Source organism: Aquarana catesbeiana, linkage group LG07 (genome assembly GCF_042186555.1).
Source record: "Aquarana catesbeiana isolate 2022-GZ linkage group LG07, ASM4218655v1, whole genome shotgun sequence".
Classification (NCBI taxonomy): Eukaryota; Metazoa; Chordata; class Amphibia; order Anura; family Ranidae; genus Aquarana; species Aquarana catesbeiana.
The window spans coordinates 173,476,300-173,497,846 of NC_133330.1; the positions used below are offsets into that span (position 1 = coordinate 173,476,300).

Below are 21,547 nucleotides of genomic sequence, written 5' to 3' on the forward strand. Positions count from 1 at the left end.
CTGGCATAATGTCTGCAGGGTGCAGGCATCATCCCGGCTTAATCATTTGAAGTCCACAGTGTATGGGTATGTCGCTGGTCAGCAAGTGGTTAATTTCAGAATTCCAGAAACGTTTAAGAACTTTGGACATTCATCACTCCTGTTTTTCCTCTTATAAAATGGGATGTAATAAGTCATTGTCTATTCCAAACTAAGGCATATTTATGCATTCAAGTGTTATACTGTTATTTTGTACATTTTTGGCACATGTATCTTTCTTGATTGGTACAATGGAAAATGCACAAAAAAAACACTGTAACAACTCCTAAACAAACAAGATTTTTAAATAGGTGCTAAGGGCCTATTTGGGAAATGCTGCACAGCTCCAAGGTAGAAATCCAGCCATTTCATCTCCTTTTCCTTTATTAATTATTTGATTGCTTTTACAGAAGAAATCTCCTCGTGAAAGTGACAAGCACATGAGCAGTAGCTCTTCTGGGATTCCCTCACCTTCAAGTTTTGCTGCCCCAAACCCCAAACATGAATGGAAAGTTATTGCGTCAGAAAAAAAGTCACGTAAGTAAAAGTATTGCCTGCACAATTTTTCTACATTTGTAGTTAAGCATGGATAGGTGCATTGCTTATGAGCAATTGGCCTATTCTGATATACAACTGTCTGCTGAAAACCAGAAACTACCAAGAATTAATTAATTAAAATTAATTTTCTTTAATTTACATCTCAGGACACATAGCTACTTCATATCGATTATGATAGGATTATGCTGCCACCCATAGGTGATTGGACACTGGCAAAAAAAATAGCTGGAGGTCCCCTCCCCATTAGGCAAGGCTTCAGGTTTTTTTGCGTTTTTTTTCTCTTTTGCTTGTGTCTCCCTAATTTATGCTTTTCCATCGTTGTAGCTTCTACCTGGCCTGAGTTGCAGGATTTGAGTGGAAGGAATTCTGGTGATTCTGATTTACCTGGCTTGGCCCAGGAGAATGTATTGTGCTGAGATTGTAATCATGGCAGCAGATGGCCTTTCATGTATAGATTTCATCCTCACATGTACATTGTGGGGCAAATCCTGGCAATCTGGAGTTGATCTGAGACTGGCCTTAAGTGGAATCAAAGGTCCGATTTCAGTCTTAGTGGTCCTTTTTCAGAGGCTGATTGCTTCACATTCCTTATTGCATGCCTTTGTGCAAGGCATCATGTGTGTTGTTTTGTCAGTCAGGACTCTGTTGACTCCATGGGGCCTTAACTTGGTACTTTCTGTATAGTAGAAATCTCCATTTGAACCCATCTGGGATATTCCTTTAGTCCTCCTGATGCGTAAGGTCATTTGGTTGAAGAAAGAAAAAAACAAACAGTAGCTGCACTAAAAGGTAAAATGCTAGATCTAAATAACTGTCAGCCTAGGTTCACATTGGAGCGCTTTGTCATGCGATTTGGGAGATCAAATTGCTTGACAAGTCGCAGCCTATTGGAGGCAATGGCACTGTTCCAATCAGTGCGACACCGCTTTTGCGGCGCCGCACTAATTTGCAAAAGTAGTTTTCTGTACTTTTGCCGATTTCAAATGCAACTTCAATAGACATCTGTGCATGAAGCCACACAGATGTATAGTAGCACCTGAAATCGCACTGACCTTGCTACTTTGAAATCGTGCTACTTCAAGTGAAGTAGCACAATTTCAAAGTAGCATCGATGTGAACCAGGGCTTAATGTGCTGTGGAATGAATCACAGGAAACCATTCATTAACTTAGCTATCTGCAGTATGTTAGTGTAAAGTATGAACTCGTAAGGTCCAATGTTTCGGTGAGAGGAGTCCACCACTATTGCAATGCTGCAAATGTAATACACAGTTTACGAATTCCAGACCAGTGCCTTGATTAGTAGTGTATAAAATATTCCACATTTACCAATGTGACCACTTTTCAGTAAGTACCACCACCAATCACTCGTTCCCCTTGATGCCCAGACCTAATATAGGTCACCATGCGCATTCCCCTTTGAGGGGTCTCTATGTCTAATCATGGTTTTTAAGTACTTCCTCCAACTTCCTTCTTCAGAATTGCCAATGTTGTAAAATCACCCAGGAAATCTCTCCACCATCAATTCCGCTCAAAAGGAATAAAAACTCTACATAGTGTTCTATCCCATAATGCAAATGCACTAATTATCAGGAGTGCACCACCTTCATGTCCCCTTAAGGATAAGATAACAGCATCACCAAACACTTGTTCAGATAGCGCCTTCTTGGTGGTGTGATGACATCACTAAGCTCCGCCCTGATGCATTTTTGTTGCTTCCTGTGACTTCTAAAGGAAATATACTTACAAATTTGCACCATATGGATGTTAGAGCCACTGAGGATGCTACCTGTGGTAGGCATGTTTTGTAGATCGCTGCATGAGGTTCGGGTTTAGTTGTTTGGATTCTGTTGGATTGGTGTACAATAAAGAAAATGCCTTTCTTGGAGTACATCATGGGACATGGAAATCCTGTCCCTCTGTTGTTGTGGTTTATAGCTTGCTACAAAAGTTGAAGCCTTTCCTAACAGGGAGGGGTTATGCCTGCATTTTTTTGACCGTGTTCAGTCAGCTGAAGGTAGCAGCATATCCCTTTTGTAATGGATATAAAGATGCTCTGTGTACCATGATCTACTGGAAAACCAAAAATGCCATTTTAGGCTCTGAGGGACCAGGCTTAAAATGATAATAATAAAGCCCAAGAAGTAGAGTATTGACTTCAAAGTTTTGCTACTTTTTGTAATGGAAAAGGTACATTACTGATGAGCAATTCTAGTATATCCACTGCATTGCAAAATGCAATTTAAGACCAGGGGACCAGCCTTAAAGTGATACCAATCTTTTCTTTTTCATCTATACCTGCGCCTGTGTTTATAGACTGCTTCCTTATTTTATTTTATTTTTTATTTTTTGGCTGATCCCAGAGTCTCTGCAGTGACTGGATTAGGCTGTGCTAACTCTGAGGGTAATAAGGAGGGGAAGCCCTATATCCTTTTCTGTGAAGAGAATAGGCAGCGAAAGCATCCCCACCACTTTGTGCGAGAAGAAACTGTGGCTAAGCTGGGTTAAATACAGATCTAGGGTTCTGTAAGGGATGATCACAACACCTTTGTACGGCATTGCAGATGCTCACATAAATAGGTGATAATGCAGATCTTCTCCCAAAGAAGGTGATGCTAAAGTGGTTGTAAACCTCAGTCATGGAATCTGAACTAAGCACATATAGCTATAGTGTTTAATTCTCTTTCCAAAGCTCTAGGTGTCGTTTCTTTGGTGCTTCCATCCTTTATCAGCATGACTCACTTCTGGGAAGTTTTCCCAACACATGAGATAAAATTTGTGTCAGGGAGGGAGTTCAGCAGGGAGCTTGTCTATTCAGAACACTGTTTTGCTGTGTGGAGGGGGTGTGTTCCTTTCTTCCAGATGAACGATTGTAATATTTTTTTGCCCTTTTGAAGGGATGAGAGGGCTACAGGTAAACAAGTAAATTTTATGTAGGAGGATTATTTTCATCTGAGGCTGTTTGCTTCACTGGGTATATGTGAGGGTTTACAACCACTTTAACCGCTTGCCAACCAGCCGCTGCAGTTGCACTGCGTCAACATGGCTCGGCTGTGCGAATCGCCATCATGTTATGTCGGTTCCGCTTTTGTCCACTAGGGGCGCTCACACACGGAGCCGATGCGAGTGCCCGATGCGAGTGATCACCGCCGGGCTCCTGCGATCACCCAGGGCACACGGAGAAGTGACAGATCGTCTGAACAGCGATCTATCTCATCCCCTACACAGTCCCCTCCCTCCTTCAGTTAAAACACACACTGGGAACACATTAACCCTTTGATCGCCCCCTAGTGGTTAACCCCTTCACTGCCAGTGACATTTTTACAGTAATCAATGCATTTTTATAGTACTGATCGCTGTAAAAATGCCATTGGTCCCAAAAATGTGTCAAAATTGTCTGAAGTGTCTGCCATAATGTCACAGTCCCGATAAAGATCGCAGATTGCCACCATTACTAGTAAAAAAAAAAAAATAATAAAAAAAATGCCATAAAACTATAACCCCTATTTTGTAGATGCAATAACTTTTGCGCAAACCAATCAATATGCGCTTATTGCGTATTTTTTTTTTAACAAAAATATGTAGAAGAATACATATCGGCCTAAACTGAGGAAAAAATAGTTTTTTTTATCTATTTTTGGGGGATATTTATTATAGCAAAAAGTAAAAAATAATACTTTTTTTTTCAAAATTGTCGCTCTTTTTTTTGTTTATAGCGCAAAAAATAAAAACCGCAGAGGTGATCAAATACCACCAAAGGAAAGCTCAATTTGTCAGAAAAAAAAAGGATGTCAATTTTGTTTGGGTGCAACGTCGCGTGACCGCGCAATTGTCAGTCAAAGCGACTCAGTGCCAACTCGCAAAAAGTGCTCTGGTCAGGAAGGGGGTAAAATCTTCTGGGACTGAAGCGGTTAAGGCACAGTATCGAAACACATTGCTTAAATTTGAATACAGAATTACATCTTTCACAATTTCTGATAAAGCGGGTCAACCAACTCAAATGCATTGAATTCACCTGGACCCCACCATTATAATCGACATGCAAGACCAAGTTGATCATTTTGTAGGTGTGTTATGTTGAAGGGTGAGAGAAACAAGTGTATTGTGTGAAAGGGTGTAGTGTATGAGATCACAAGATTTCTGGTCACATAAAGACCCTAAGAGGCCTTCTACTGAAAGGAAATACATTTTATTTTTTTAAATGAAGTGTTTCTAACAGTTGATTACAATAAATGAAAAGATTTTTAACCGGTTCAATACCGGGCAATTTCACCCCCTTCCTTCCCAGGCCAATTTTTAGTTTTCAGCACTGTCGCATTTTAAACGTCAATTGCGCGGTCGTGCGACGTTGTACCCAAAAGAAATTGACGTCCTTTTTTTCACCACAAATAGAGCTTTTTTTTGGTGGTATTTGATCGCCTCTGCGGTTTTTATTTTTTGCGCTATAAACAAAATAGGAGCGACAATTTTGAAAAAAACACAATATTTTTTACTTTTTGCTATAATAAATATCCCAATTTTTTTTTTAAAAAACACATTTTTTCCTCAGTTTTGGCCGATACGTGTTCTTCTACATATTTTTGGTAAAAAAAATCGCAATAACCGTATATTGATTGGTTTGTGCAAAAGTTATGGCGTCTACAAAATACGGGATAGATTTATGGCATTTTTTTAAAAAAAATATTTTTTAATTTTTTTTAGCGGCGATCGCGATTTTTTTTTTGGTGTCTGCGACATTATGGCGGACACATCGGACACTTTTGACACATTTTTGGGACCAATCACATTTATACAGCGATCAATGCTATAAAATTGCATTGATTACTGTGTAAATGTGACAGGCAGTGAAGGGGTTAACCACTAGGGGGTGGGGAGGGGTTAATATGTTTCCTAGGGAATGATTCTAACTGAAGGGGGAGGGGACGCACTAGGGGAGGAGACCGATCTGTGTTCCTCCGTTCTGGGAACACAGATCGCTCTCCTCAGAGCTGACAGGCTGTGGATCTGTGTGTTTACACACACAGATCCACATGCCGGCCTGGTTAACGGGCAATCACGGGTGCCCGGCGGACATCGCGGCCGCCGGGCACACGCACCAGGTCCTGAGGAACGCGGCGGGCGCGCGCGCGCCCCCTAGAAGGCCGGGAATCCCAGGACGTCATATGACGTCCACCCAGGATGGGAGATCCCATCTGTGGACGTCATATGACTATGGGCGGGTAGGGAAGTGGTTAAAGAGTGAAAATGTATGTGTTGAATTGTTTAGCACCTGTAATGTTCCAGCATTAATGCATGTGCATTGATTTATGAAGCCGGTTGTAATGTATACCAATACCGAAAGTAATTTTTAAATTTTTTTTTCCCAGATAAAGTCTACCTGTGTCTTGCTGTTCTTAACAGCACATTAAGCGTTATCTTCTTGCATGGCCGCAACACCCCATTGAGCTCCCCGTTAAATACTCCACGTCTAATGAAAAGTTTAAGCCTTGAAATACCTCCAGATGACTCAAATGACAAAATCATGTCACCAATGCATTATGCTCGTTCTGGTCTGGGAATAGCTGAAATGAATGGCAAACTAATTGCAGCAGGTAAGTACAGAAACCTAGAAGGGTGATGACAAAAAGGATCAAGTGGTCCTTCGAGTCTATTTTTTTAGTTTATTTTTTCTTTGATTATAGATCTTTGTCCAAAATATTTTTTATTTTAACTGTTGACTGACTCACTACCTCTGCTGAATGTTTGTTGCTAACATCAACAACTTTTTTGGTAAAATAATACTTTGTAAAGTTTAGTTTAGTCATGTCTTTGGGCTCTTGAGCTTGGCTTCATAGTAAATGTACTGCCCTTCTGAACCTTATTCCATCCTTCATGTATTTAAACCCTAAGTACATTCTGCTTGTATCGGCCAAGCTGGCCCAAGCAAAGAATTTCCTTTATGAAGTAATGTGGCTGTTGTGAGTGCTGTATCAATACTGTATGTAGCATGAACTACATACAGAATGCTGTGCTGTGTTCAACAGCATCTCGGGAAGCTTTCAGTCTGCTACTTGGACAAAATCATTTATCGTTGAGTGCTTCTCAGTCTTTCAAAAGAAGCCTTGAATTTTTTATGAGGAAATACATGGTTTCTTTTGGCTGAGTTGGAAGCTGTTGATGTAATTTCTCTGCCACTTCCAATCAGGACACCTTGTATTAATTGCTAAAAAATACAAGTCTTTCGCTAAATGGCTGAGAAGCACTCAGCCCAACTTGCTTTTGTTCCAACAGCAGATGAAGTCTCCCAAGACATTTGCGGACTTACATGCTGTGTGTAGCTGATGCCGTATATAGTAGGATACAACATGCACAGCAGCCGCATCACTAAAAAAGTAAACATATTCGTTTGGGCCAATGTGGCACAAACTTTTTAAAGTGGTGCCAGGAAAGCTTTTTAAATAACAAACAAACTTAGTATAACAAGTTTGCTTTTGCACAGAGCAGTCCCAAGATTCCATATGTCCCCTGCTGGTGCTCTTGGCTCCTCGTCTAAGTGAGCCACCTTAGGAAATCGCTTTCTATTGCGACACACCCGCAGGCTCAATCCCGAGCTGTCCGCATCCATTGACAAAGACAGTGTGGCTCGGCACCACACCCGATCCCTTTTTAGGGATTTTATTGACAGCAATGGCTCCTACTACTATCAATCTGCCCTGTGAGGTAAGAGAGCGGAGAGGCTCAATGCTCTCAAACACAATGCTAAATTGAGACTGGACTTGGGTAAGTATAAGGGGGTGGTGGGTTGGGTTGGTTTTTTTAACCTTAATGCAGAGCATACATTAAGGTAAAAATAAAAAAAAACTTCTATCTTTACAACCACTTTAAAGCTTTCAATGAAATCACCCCTTTCTCTCTCTTCTTTTCTTAGTGTTTAACAAGAAAAATTTAAAATGCAAGCATGAATGTTAAAGTGCAACTTTACCCATAACTTGCTAAAAAATAATGTTCTTTAGCAAGGAATATGCATTCCACGTTAATAATTGTACTACCAAAATTAGCCTTTTTAATTGCCTCCAGCATTGTTCCGGTTTCTTCTTGCTGGAGGCTGCCATTTTGCTGAATCCCAGAGCCCCTGAGCAGTGGTAAATCAAAAAAGTTACATTCCTGGATTGCTGGGATTGCCAACTATCACATTTTCTTTCCTCAGCCAAACTGTCAAACCATCAAATTGCTGGTGTCATAACTGGTGTGCAGCACCATGGCAGTTGCAGATCAAACAAACAATTTATTTGGCTGTTAAGGATAGGAGGATTAAATTCTGCTTTAAGACTGTCAGCAGATCGGCCTCTACAAATTCGGCAATGCCTAAAAGTGCATAGAAAATTGAGAGCAAATGAGCATATGCAGAGCAGGATGAGATGGCGTATTAGTGAATTTTAAGCAGTATGGGCACTTTAAAGAATTGTGGGAAATTGACATTAACCTTAGGTTGCTTTGTCTTCTGTGCCTTATTTGTAGTTTTGCTTTGTTTCCTATACAGGTGGCTACAACAGAGAAGAATGTCTGCGTACAGTTGAATGCTATGACCCAGAAAGTGACACCTGGACATTTCTGCCTCCAATGAAAACGCCTAGAGCTCGGTTTCAAATGGCAGTTTTAATGGTATGTGTCAGTTATTTAAACATTTCTATTACAAGTCACACCATCCGTTTATTTTGTATTAATATTCATGCAGTAAGGTTGTCGAATTACCAATACTAGTATCGGTATTGGGACCGTTACCGAGCATTTGCGCGAGCACTTGTACTCGCGCAAATGCTCCTGATGCCTGATCCGTAACATGGGAGAGGCGGCGCAACCGGAAGTCTGCGGGCGGAATAACAGAAGTGACGCTCTGTGTTGACATCAGCGGTTGGACATCCCGACTCTCATCTTGGTACACCCTGCACTCAGCCGCAGTAAGCCAGCAGCGGACATCTTGTTGCACCCAGCCCATGTAGTTCGCTGCTGCTTTTATGCGGCCGAATGCAAGGAGTACCAAGATGGGTGTCGCAGGCACCCTTTTCTCTCATGTAATTTATTCCTGGCTGGATTTCAGTGCCTGCCCATAAATACCACTTATCAGTGTCCATTGCCCATAAGTGCCAGCCATATGTCAGTGCCTGCCATCTGTCAGTACTGCATATCAGTGCCACCTAATCTGTATTGTGCTTTGAAAACTGTCACATGACCTTAAAAAAAAGGATCGGCGAGTACTTGAAAAAATAAGGATTTTTTTTGTTACAGCGTACCTGTAAAATCCTTTTCTTGGAGTACAGCACAGGACACAGAGCTGGTTATTATATTAATAACTACTTGGGTTATACGCCACTTATAGGTGAATGGACACAGCTAAATCAATCAAACAGGAAGTCCTCCCCTATATAACCCGTCCTACACAGGAAGCACATCACTTTTGTAGCAAGCGATAAATTCCCAAAAGAGGGGAGGGACCTCTGTGTCCTGTGATGTACTCCCAAGAAAAGGATTTTACAGGTAAGCTATAGGAAAAATCCTATTTTCTTTATCGTACATTACAGGAAACAGAGCTGGTTATTGTATTATTAACTACTTGTGACGTCCCAAAGCAATATCCTTAAGGAAAGGGAGACTCCATCGTAGAAACTGCCACCAGAGAAGGACCTACTCTATTTGTAATACTCTGAGGCCAAAGGCAGCATTTTCTACGTTGTTGACAGCCACCTGGTAAAAATCATGTAGCTGTATAAACCAAAGACCCAATTGTGGTCTTGCACACCTGGGCCACTGACACCCGATGATGGATGGCCCAAGATACGCCCTCACACCTAGTAGAGAATCTCTCCCCCAAAAAAAAAAATGGGTTTTGGCCATTTAAACCATAGGCATCATTGATAAACTGGCAGATCCACTGCTAAGTATTCAACCTGGATGCTGCTTGCCCTTCCTGGGCCTTTTGGCAACACAAATCAAGATTCCTGACCTGTGCCTACAACTCAAGTAGATCCTGAGCGCCTGAACAACCTCTAGAGTATGTAGCGATCTTTCTCCTGTCGACTGTGGATTAGGAGAAAAATAAAAGGCAAGACACTGTCCTGATTCGAGTGAAAACTAGAAACCACTTTAGGCAATAAAAGTGGATGAGGACGCAAGATCACCTTATGATGCGAGACCAAGACCAGCTCCTTGCACGAAAGATCCACCAACTCTGACACTCCACCCAGTGAAGTGATGGCAACCAAAGAAGCCACCTTCTGAGATAAAAGGACCAACAGAATCCCCCGATTGGTTTAAAAAGTGGCCTCTACAAGGACAATCAAGATCAAATTCAAGTCCCAGGGACACAAGAATGGCCTGACAGGTGGGACAGTCCAAGTTACATGCTGTATGAGGTATGTGCAAGGAGTGAAAAACAACGGCCTCTGGAAAAGAATGGATAGGGACGAACTCTGACCCTTAATGGTACTTAAGGCCAATCTCCTTTCCCCTCCTGATCGGAGAAAGAAAAAGAAAATCTCTCACTCACATATTTCTGTGGGTGCCACTTTCTGTCTTCACCCCAGGCAAAAAAATATTTTCAAATCCTGTAATTGATGTTCCCCCAAAGCTGGCTTCAGGGGCTCAACAGTGCTGAGATACAGGACTCAAGACCGTTAGGTCCCACTGGACTGGGAGTGTCCAAGGAGCAACCCCCGCAAGACTCACTATGTCGATGTACCAAGCCCTCCTGGACTAATTCGACCAACACTAATATCAGTTTTACCACCTCACGGATTCTTCGCAAAAGATGTGGCAGAAGCCAAAACAGCGGTAAAAAATCAAATAAGGGAGAACCGATCCTTAAGGCGTTACCAGTACATTTACCCCTATTGGCAGTGGGAATCTCATCCCAGGCACACCTGTCTCAACCTGTTGTAGAACTTGGAATCCAGTAAATTCCACTGCAGAGATCCCCCTGCCACTATTCTATCCCTGAAATATGTATTGGCGATAGAGACAGCACTTGTACTGTCCCATACAGAATGTTTCACCTCCCTGATTCGCATGACCTCTGGTGCTGACCTGGTGGTTGATATATATGCTTGCAGAGGCTTTCTGGATTGAACCTACAACTGGTTTTTCCTATACTCCAGAGCAAGGCCTACTGGTCAAAAATTCCAATATATTGATGAACTGTATTCTCTCCTGTGGAGACCAAGCCCCCTGAACTGTAGCCAGCCTCAAATCAACTCGGAGAGACTGGCATCAGTGGTTATTCTCTAAATTCCTGAAAAGGAAGAATACCAACCACCAATTTTTGTTCTGCAACACCCCGGAAACAGCCTTCCGGCAATCCAATGTCTGGATCTTCAAGTTCCAGACAGAGAGAATGATCCTCTACCACAGCCTGGAGTAGGACTGTATGCAGGGAATGTGCTTTGACCTAAACACTGCTTCCTCCTGTAGAAATATATATAGGAACCCCTGGAATCGACTGCTTCCTGAGCAAAGATTGAGGTAATGAGTATTGAGGTGTCTTCAGCAAGCCTAGTACTGGGGCTAGACTCTTTGTGAACCCTCCGGAGCTGTGGCCAACCCAAAGGAAAGATTCACAAAAAATCGGCTTTCCACTGCAAATACAGAAATTCTTGATGAGCCTGGAAAAAAAAAACGCCACATGAAGACGTGCATTTACAGATGATTATGGACCCCAAAATCTACCTCTTGCAGAGAGGTCATCACTGAACAGATCTAGCCTATCTGAAAACAGAAGGATGTTCAGCAGCTTGAGGTCTTAAGGTAGACCTTATGTCTCTATTTGGTTTTGGACCTGCTACCATTTAATGGTCTCACAATAATGAGCCCATTACTTCTGCAAGGCAAAAGGCTGACGACTCTGTGGCAGACCCAGACAGTCCCAAGAGGTGCACTTAACCTACCAGGTTTCTGCCGGCTAAAGATGGAACAAACCACCATAGAGACTGCCCTAAGATCTTCTGGCCTGAGATACTACCAAACACAGCCTCCTCAGATCTCTCCCTCACCCAGGTGGGGAAAAGCTTACAGCATCTGGTATACCCGGGCAGTCTCCCATCTATATACTAACCAGGCTTGATCCTGCTTAGGCTTCGATCAACAGAGATCAGACATGATCAAGGTGATGCGGCCGCAGTCTGACGATAAAGATGAATGTGTCAGAAAACACTGCAATGCCGAACGCCACAGTCGCTCATATGCACCCGAAACCACTGTCCATTGGGAAATGTGGACACCACCAGATCCCTGAACCTGAGAGTGGTGCATCTGCCTCCCCCGGCTGCCTCTCTTTTCTGGAACCATTTAACTGGTATAACAGGTAAATAACGTAGCAACTATATTAGCCAACCTAATATACAGTCCTTCAAGGATGCAGGCCTAAAACAATGTTGGTTTACCTCTATGGAGCCCCATGGGTATGCTGATATGTAAGTACCTAACTTTTCTTTTACTCATAGTTAGTGTTTGGCTCAAGCCATTTATTATCAATCAACTGTGTTTACTCTTTTAAAATCATAATTGCAACAGAAACTACACCAATGACCCTGATCAAAAGTTTACACACTATGGTGATTTTGGCCTGATAACATGCACACAAGTTGACAAAAAGGGGTTTGATTGGCTATTAACCACTTCCAGACTGGCTCAGAACTATATACGTTGGCACTTTGAAGAGGGATATCGTTGTTATGGAAGCAGCTAGTTACCTTAACCCCGGTATCTTCTTCTTCAGTGAGCGGTACGGTTTTAGAAAAGTGGTCTCTGCGGTGTATTCGCCGTGAGATCACTTTTATCGGTGGCGGGAGAGGCACACACTACCCCCTCCCGCCGTGCTCTGGTCCCCTCCACCACTTACCGGAGGCGGTCGGATCCTTCTTCCTGCTTGACATGGAGTGAGGAGAAGATGGCCCCCACCCAGCTCCATACCATTGCAGGGTGGAAGCGACACCAAAATGTCACTTCCGCTTATAGCTCTTAAAGGGACTTTTTTTTTTTTATATCTATTGCACTTTAGTGTAAGTATGAGATCTGAGGTCTTTTTGACCGCAGATCTCATATTTAAGAGGTCCTGCCATGCTTTTTTTCTATTAAGGGATGTTTACATTCCTTGTAATAGGAATAAAAGTGACACAATTTTTTTTTTTTTTTAAAGAACAGTGTAAAAAAAAAAAAAAACGCATCCCGCCAAGCTCGCATGCAGAAGCAAGCGCATACGTGAGTAGCGCCTGCATATGAAAACGGTGTTCAAACCACGCGTGTGAGGTATCGCCGTGATCGTTAGAGCGAGAGCAATAATTTTAGCACTAGACCTCCTCTGTAACTCAAAACGTGCAACCTGTAGAATTTTTTAAACATCGCCTATGGAGATTTTTAAGGGTAAAAGTTTGCCGCTATTCCACGTGCGGGCGCAATTTTGAAGCATGACATGTTGGGTATCAATTTACTTGGCGTAACATCTTTCACAACATAAAAAAAAAAGGGCTAACTTTACTGTTTTTTTTATTTGTTTTTTTAATTCAAAAAAGTGTATTTTTTCCAAAAAAAGTGTGCTTGTAAGACCGCTGTGCAAGTATGGAGTGACAAAGTATTGCAACAACCGCCATTCTATTCTCTAGGGTGTTAGAAAAAAACAATATATAATGTTTGGGGGTTCTAAGTAATTTTCTAGCATAAAAAAAAAAAACACCTGATTTTAACTTGTAAGCAAAATTCTCAGAGGCTCGGTCCTTTAAGTGGTGAAAGGTAACCATCCTTACGTGTGATCTGTTTGCTTGTAATTAGTGTGTGTGTATAAAAGGTCAATGAGTTTCTGGACTCCTGACAGACCCTTGCATCTTTCATCTAGTGCTGCACTGACGTTTCTGGATTCTGAGTCATGGGGAAAGCAAAAAAAATTGTCAAAGGATCTGCTGGAAAAGGTAGTTGAACTGTATAAAACAGGAAAGGGATATAAAAAGATATCCAATGAATTAAGAATGCCAATCAGCAGTGTTCAAACCCAAAGTGGAAAATGAGGGGTTCTGTTGAAATCAAACCACGGTCAGATAAACCAACTAAAATTTCAGCCACAACTGCCAGGAAAATTGTTCAGGATGCAACGAAAAACCCACAAATAACTTCAGGTGAAATACAGGACTCTCTGAAAACATGTGGTATGCATGTTTTTTATGCAAGATGCACAATAAGGAGGCACATGAAGAAAAATGGGCTGCATGGTCGAGCCGAAGAAAGCCATTACTACACAAGTGCCACAAAGTATCCCGCTTACAATATGCCAAACTACACAGAGACAAGCCTCAAACCTTCTGGCACAAAGTCATTTGGAGTGATGAGACCAAAATTGAGCTTTTTGGCCACAACCATAAACGCTACTTTTGGAGGGAAGTCAACAAGACCTATGATAAAAGGTACACCGTTCCTACCGTGAAACACGGAGGTGGATCGCTGATGTTTTGGGGATGTGTGAGCTACAAAGGCACAGGAAATTTCGTCAAAATTGATGGCAAGATAAATGTAGTAAGTTATCAAAAAATGCTGGAGGAACATTTGCATTCATCAGCCAGGAAGCTGCGCATGGGACGTACTTGGACATTACAACATGACAATGATCCAAAACACAAGGCCAAGTCGACCTGTCATTGGCTACAGCAGAATAAAGTGAAGGTTCTGGAGTGGCCATCTTGGTCTCCTGACCTCAATATCATTGAGCCACTCTGGGGAGATCTCAAACATGCAGTTCATGCAAGACAGCCCAAGAATTTACAGGAACTGGAGGCTTTTTGCCAAGAGGAATGGGCAGCTTTATCATCTGAGAAGATAAAGAGCCTCATCCACAAATACCACAAAAGACTTCAAGCTATCATTGATGTTAAAGGGAGCAATACGCGGTATTAAGAACTGGGGTATGTAAACATTTGATCAGGGTCATTTGGGTAGTTTCTGTTGTTGTGATTATGATTTTAAAAAGAGTAAACACAGTTGCTTGATAATAAATGGCTTCAGCCAAACGCTAACCATGAGTGAAAGAAGTTTTTGTGTTATCATTCATATTCTCTGAAAAATGGCCAAGAAATCATAAATTCTGCCAGGTTATGTAAACTTATGAGCACAACTGTATGTATGTAGTCCCAGGAAAACAAGTACATATGCATGCAGTTTAATGTAAATAAACGTATATGTATGTTTATGTACTAATGAAAACATACCAGCATGTGTTTAAGCAACATGCATCTATGGAAGCCTTCGTTCATGGAAGCATGTGCTTTTTTATGCAACTATGCATTTAGTCAAAACATGAAAGTGTGCGTCCCTGTAAACACGCATTTATACAATACGTGCCCATGGAAACAAGCATTTATGCAATAAGCAAGCATGCGCTAATGCAACATTATGCAGCACGCATCTATGCAGACATGTATAAACCTGCGTCTTTATGCAGACATGTATCTTTATACAAACGTGTAAACATGCATCTTTGTGCGACCCTGTATCTTTGTGCGACCCTGTATCTTTGTGCAGACATGTATAAACATGCAACTTTGTGCAGACATTATAAACTTGCATCTTTATGCAACCCTGTATCTTTAGCAACCGTGCGTTTTTAGCTAGTTTGCAGGCATGCTCCTACCTGCTTAACTGCAGTTGGGCCCCATACTAGTCCTGCAGGATTTAGCCAAGCACTAATGCATTCAATGTAGCCTCTATGCTGTTTCAGAACAGCGAACCTTACAGACACTGGCGAAAAAACTGATGTGCTTCCTGTGTAGGAGGGGTTATGTAGGGAGAACTTCCTGTTTGATTGATCTACCAGTGTCCATTCACCTATAGGTGGCCTATAACCCAAGTAGTTATTAATATAATAACCGGCTTTGTGTCCTGTGATGTTCGATAAAGAAAAAGTATCGGTACTTGTACCCAGTCCTAAAAAAGTGGTATTGGGACAACCCTACAGATAAGTAAATGAGTTTAGGCTGTATGAATTCCTCTTCTCCTTTCTATATGTCTGCAGACAGCTAAATCTTAATAAAAGATCTTTCTATGGTATAAAGGTCATAATATACATTTTATGACTTTGTTTCATAAGTGATGTGTAAAATGTGCTTTTCACACTTGTTAGGATGAACTCTATGTTGTCGGTGGATCAAATGGTCAGTCTGATGATCTAAGCTGTGGAGAGAAATATGACCCTAAAGCAAGTGTATGGACACCTGTTCCGGAGCTGAGAACAAACCGCTGTAATGCAGGTATGAATGTGTTTTTTGATTTTCTTTTGTGATTTGTGCTGCACGAATCTGCAGGCTCTAAACCCATTTCAAAGGGTGTAGATTTCTGTAGAACACACTGCTGTTAGTTTTGGCGTGCCCCTGTCAGACATGGTCCCTCTCCTGGCACTCAAGAGTCCTGGTCAGCACCAGGAGGTTTCTTATTTAGGGCACATCTGTCTTCATATTTGTTTCTAGGTGAGGTTTTACAGCTGTGCTGTCTAGTAGTGTTCTGGAGCAGTTATCTGATATCTGGGCAATTATGAGACGCAAGGGTTGCAAACATTCCAGGTCCCTGAATTTTGCCTCCATTTTCTTTTCTTCACCCTACAGGCTTCAGAAGAGGGGTCAGTGGAATATGCAGCATCTTTAGCAGACTCCTCCCAAGAGAATAACCTGTGTTTAGTAAGGCCCTTAGAGCCTCAGTGGAGGTGCTAACCAATGTGGTGTGAGAGAACCTAAAATTACAGCGAACAGAGACTCTTGCCTAAGGTCACTGCATTGGGCTAGTGGAAGGTTCCCAAACCCCTTAAGACATTTCCAATTTACACCCCCACACTAAGGAAGTCTTATACAATAGCTGAGCGCATCCAGAAAAGCTCTTCTCTTCCCCCTAAAAGGTTTGTCTAGCAATATCCTATGGAGCAGGACTTTCAAAAAAATGGGCTTTGCCTACAGGTGATTCCAGAGATATTTTTTGTTTTTTTACCTGAGCAAGACCTTCACGTTACCAGTGAATTACGTTCCAGTCCTTAACTGCTTGCAGACTAGCCGCCGTCATTATACAGCGGCAGGTTGGCATGGCTGCGCAAACTGCTGTAGGTGTACGTCGGCCGCTTTAAGAGCTATAGGGGGCGCACGCAGCTTTGGAGCCGACGCACTTTGCTGCGATGACCACGCAATTGTCAGTTAAGTGCCGTATCACAAAAAATGGCCTGGTCAGAAAGTGGGTAAATTTTCCCAGGGCTGAAGTGGTTAAAGTGGTTGTATACCCCATTTGTGAAATCTGACCTAGGCACATATCTGTAGTGTTTATCTCTCTCCAAGCTCTAAGTGCTGTTTGTCTCTGGTGCTCCGTTCCTCTGTTATTGGCATGAGTCACTTCTGACAAGCTCTCCGACACAAGAGATAACAGCAGCTGAAAATTTGTGTCAGAGAGGGAGCTTAAAGGTAGATTAGCAGAGAACTGGTCTATTCAGACTACAGCTCTGCATGTTCCTTCGTTACTCTGCCTGTGTAAAGGGTGGTGGTGTGTGTGCCCTTCCTCCAATCAACTCTCACACAGTGTAAGCCCAGACTCCCCACCCACTGCTGAATGAGGAAGAAAGTTTTTTTTTTTTTTTTGGTTTTTATTTGCCATATGCACAAAGCAGATTACTGAACTTAAATATACAGAATCAGAGAAAACTCCATTCCAACACTATATGATTATTCCATACATCCTTTACAGATAGCAGCATGCGTACATTAAGCTCTTTTTTTTTTTTTGTCAGTCCAGAACATCAAAAAATAACATAAAAGAAACAAAAACTTAAGAGTATAACTCCCCAATGAATTCAGAGTGAGCTACTACCTTACACCATATATTATTTAATACTAGCAGATTTTATCTGAGTTCCCAGATCAAGTTGAGTGAAAGCATACGGCATCCCAGAATCTATGGTCTTCCCTGGTTAAGGGCTGTCAGCCACTGTTTCCATGGATTCTACCGATCTGGCCCAAATTCTGGTAAATTTTTTTTGGACACCCCCTAGCATCACAAGTCATTCTGTATAAGGGAACATTAGCGTTGACCAAGGATTTCCAGGCCGATAATGTAAGGAAATGTATAGCAATTAACTTACGGACATGAAAAAAAATCGTGAAACCTTTTTTTGTCCATCAGCTCCTCCTCTGTTATCCCCAAAAGCCCAACCATTGGACTGCATGTGTTCAGGAGATCAAATGTATCCCTTATAAACTGAGTGACCTGGGACCAAAGAGGGCGGACCCTATTGCACTCCCATAGCATATGCAGGAATGATCCTTCAGCTATCAGACACTTATGGAATATTGGGTTCTCCCTCTTCCCCATTTTACCCACTTCAGCCCCGGAAGATTTGGCTGCTCAATGACCAGGCCACTTTTTGCGATATGGCACTCCGTCGCTTTAACTGATAATTGCGCGGTCATGCGACGCTGTACCCAAACAAAATTGATGTCCTTTTTTTACCCACAATTAGAGCTTTCTTTTGGTGGTATTTGATCATCTCTGCGGTTTTTATTTTTTCCACTATAAACAGAAAAACAGTGACAATTTTGAAAAAAAAACACTCTTTTGTACTTTTTGCTATAAGTATCCCCAATCTTTTTTTTTAAAAAAAAGCTAATTTTTTTTCTCCGTTTAGGCCAATATGTATTCTACATACTTTTGGTAATAAAAATCGCAATAAGCGTTTAATGATTGGTTTGCGCAAAAGTTATAGTGTCTACAAAATAGGGGAACAATTTATGGCATTTTTGTAATTTTTTTTTTATTATTTTTTTACTAGTAATGGCTGTGATCAGCGATTTTTATTGGAACTGCAACATTATGGAGGACAGATCAGACACTTTTGACACGTTTTTGGGACCATTGACATTTATACAGGGATCAGTGCTATAAAAATGCACTGATTACTGTGTAAATGTCACTGGCAGGGAAGGTGTTAACACTAGGGGGCGATCAAGGGGTTAACTGTTCCCTCATGTGTTCTAACTGTAGGGGGATGGTACTGACTAGTGGAGATGACAGATCGTTGTTCCTAGCTAGTAGGGACACACGATCTGTCTCTCCTCACAGAACAGGGATGTGTGTTTACACACACACATCCCTTATCTGGCTGCCAGCCATGTGCATCGGCACACCCCCCCCCCCCCCCCCCCCCCCCCCCCAAGTGCAGAGGGCGCACGCCTGCTATCCCCGCTTTAAGGGCCAACGTAAGGCTACGATGGTTCGCGGGAACGTGCCGACCTGCCGCAGTATAATGACGGGGGCTGGTCGGCAAGCAGTTAAACCATCTAAGAGGAGTATAATACATTTGGTTTAGATTTTTGGTCTCGACTGGATCATCTTGTCTCTGGCAGAGATAACCGTGTCCACATAGGAATTAACCACTTGACCACTGGGCACTTAAACCCCTTTCCTAACCAGACCAATTTTCAGCTTTCGGAGCTCTCACATTTTGAATGACAATTACTCAGTCTTACAACACTGTACCCACATGAAATTTTTGTTCTTTTTTTCACACAAATAGAGCTTTCTTTTGGTGGTATTTAATCACCGTTGGGTTTTTTATTTTTTGCGCTATAAAAGAAAAAAGACTTAAAATTTGGTAAAAAAATGAATTTTTCTTTGTTTCTGTTATAAAATTTAGCAAATTAGTAATTTTTCTTCGTGAATTTTGGCCAAAATTTATACTGCTACATATCTTTGGTAAAAATAAGTACAACTTGGTGTATATTATTTGGTCTTTGTGAATGTTAGAGAGTCCAAAAGCTATGGTGCCAATATCTGAAAATTGATCACACCTGAAGTACTGACGGCCTATCTCATTTCTTGAGACCCTAACATGCCAGAAAAGTACAAATACCCCCCAAATTACCCCCTTTTGGAAAGAAGACATTCCAAGGTATTTGAAAAGATGCATGGTGAGTTTTTTTGAAATTGTCATCTTTTGCCACAATTCTTTGCAAAATTAAGATTTTTTTCTTTTTTTTTTTTTTTTTTCACAAAATTGTCATATTAGAAGGTTATTTCTCACACACAGCATATGCATACAACAAATTACACCCCGAAACACATTCTGCTATTACTCCCGAGTACGGCGATACCACATGTGTGAGACCTTTACACAGCCTGGCCACATACAGAGACCCAACATGCAGGGAGCACCTCCAGGCGTTCTGGAGCACCCAGGCCAATTCTGACATTTCTCTCCTACATGTAAAAATAATCATTTATTTGCTAGAAAATTACATAGAACCCCAAAACATTATATATATATTTTTTTTTAGCAAAGACCCTAGAGAATACAATGGCGGTTGTTGCAACGTTTTATCTCGCATGGTATTTGCGCAGCAATTTTTCGAACACGTTTTTTTGGGGAAAAAAAACAGTTTTGTGCTTTAAAAAAAAAACAAAACAGTAAAGATAGCCCAATGTTTTTTCATAATGTGAAAGATGAAGTTACGCCGAGTAAATAGATACCTAACATGTCACCCTTCAAAATGGCACACGCTCGTGGAATGGTGCCAAACTTCGCTACTTAAAAATCCCCATAGGTGACGCTTTAAAATTTTTTACTGGTTACATGTTTTGAGTTACAGAGGAAATCTAGGGCCAAAATTATTGCTCTCGCTCCAACGTTCGCAGTGATACCTCACGTGTGGTTTGAACACCGTTTTCATATGTGGGCGGGACTTGCGTATGTGCATGCGAGCACACGGACAGGGGCGCTTTAAAATTTTTTTTTTTTTTTTTATTGTTCATTTTACTTTATTTATTTTAGTTTGACACTTTTTTTTCCCCCAAAAAAATTTTTGATCACTTTTATTTCTATTACAAGGAATGTAAACATCCTTGTAATAGGAATATGGCATGACAGGTCCTCTTTACAGTGAGATATGGGGTCAATAAGACCCCACATCCCACCTCTAGGCTGGGAAGCCTGAAAAAAAAAAAAAAAAGATCCTGGCTTCGATCGTAGCGGTGAGTCGGTAGAAGCACTGGAGAGTGGCGGGAAGGGGGGGGCGTCCCCTCTCGCCTCCCATATGAATGATCAAGCAGTGGAACAGCCGCTATGATCATTCTTATGGTGTAGGGAATCGCCGGCTGAAAAAGCTGATATCTGAATGATACCTGTAGCTGCAGGCATCATTCAGATATCCCTGCTCAAAGTCAAGGACGTCATATGACGGCTGGTGGGAACTGGTTAAAAATTGCGGGGTGTTGCAGAGTATTGCGGGGTATATTGCAGGGTATTGCCGGGTGTATTGCTGGGTATATTGCAGGGTATTGCTGGGTATATTGCAGAGGAGTGCCGGGTATATTGCAGAGGAGTGCCGGGTATATTGCAGAGGAGTGCCGGGTATATTGCAGAGTGTTGCAGGATATATTGCAGAGTGTTGCAGGATATATTGCAGAGTGTTGCAGGGTATATTGCAGGGATGGATGGATGTGACTGCAATTGTCACTGAGCACCGCTGTGGGCACTACACATGCAGCCCACAGCGGTGCTGCCATCCGATCCCTCCCCCTCTCCCCTCGCACTGTACCGATCAGTACAGAGAGGGGAGGGAGGAACCAGCGTCATGACATGACGCCGGTTTGTTGACATGTGATCGCTCCGTCATTTGACGGAGCGATCACATGGTAAACGGCCGCGATCAGCGGCCGTTTACCATGATGCGTCGGGTCCTCTGGACCCGGCGGTCACGGAAGTTCTCGGGTACGCGCCCCAGGGGGAGCGCGAGAGCAAAATTTTGGGATGACGTCCATGGACGTCCACCCAGAACTAGCCAACCGCGCTGCTGCCGTCTTTCGGCTATGGCCCGGTCGGCAAGTGGTTAAACACCTCCTCCCACAGTTCATCTGTCATTTCCGGTATAATGGTGAACCATCTGTCCCTAATCCTCTGAGATTTTTCTACTCTCAAAGCATATTACAGTGGAATAATAA

The 21,547-nt window shown here is 42.1% G+C and overlaps 1 protein-coding gene across 1 annotated transcript in view; it reads left to right on the forward strand.

The window, feature by feature from the left end:
* The window catches only part of IVNS1ABP (influenza virus NS1A binding protein), a 163,083-nt gene that overhangs the window by 126,928 nt on the left and 14,608 nt on the right, over positions 1–21,547 (forward strand). The window contains exons 9-12 of the mRNA XM_073592881.1: positions 429–555; positions 5,941–6,165; positions 8,094–8,215; positions 15,705–15,831. Of these exons, the coding sequence (XP_073448982.1) occupies positions 429–555; positions 5,941–6,165; positions 8,094–8,215; positions 15,705–15,831 (601 nt within the window). The remainder of the gene's footprint in view (positions 1–428; positions 556–5,940; positions 6,166–8,093; positions 8,216–15,704; positions 15,832–21,547) is intronic.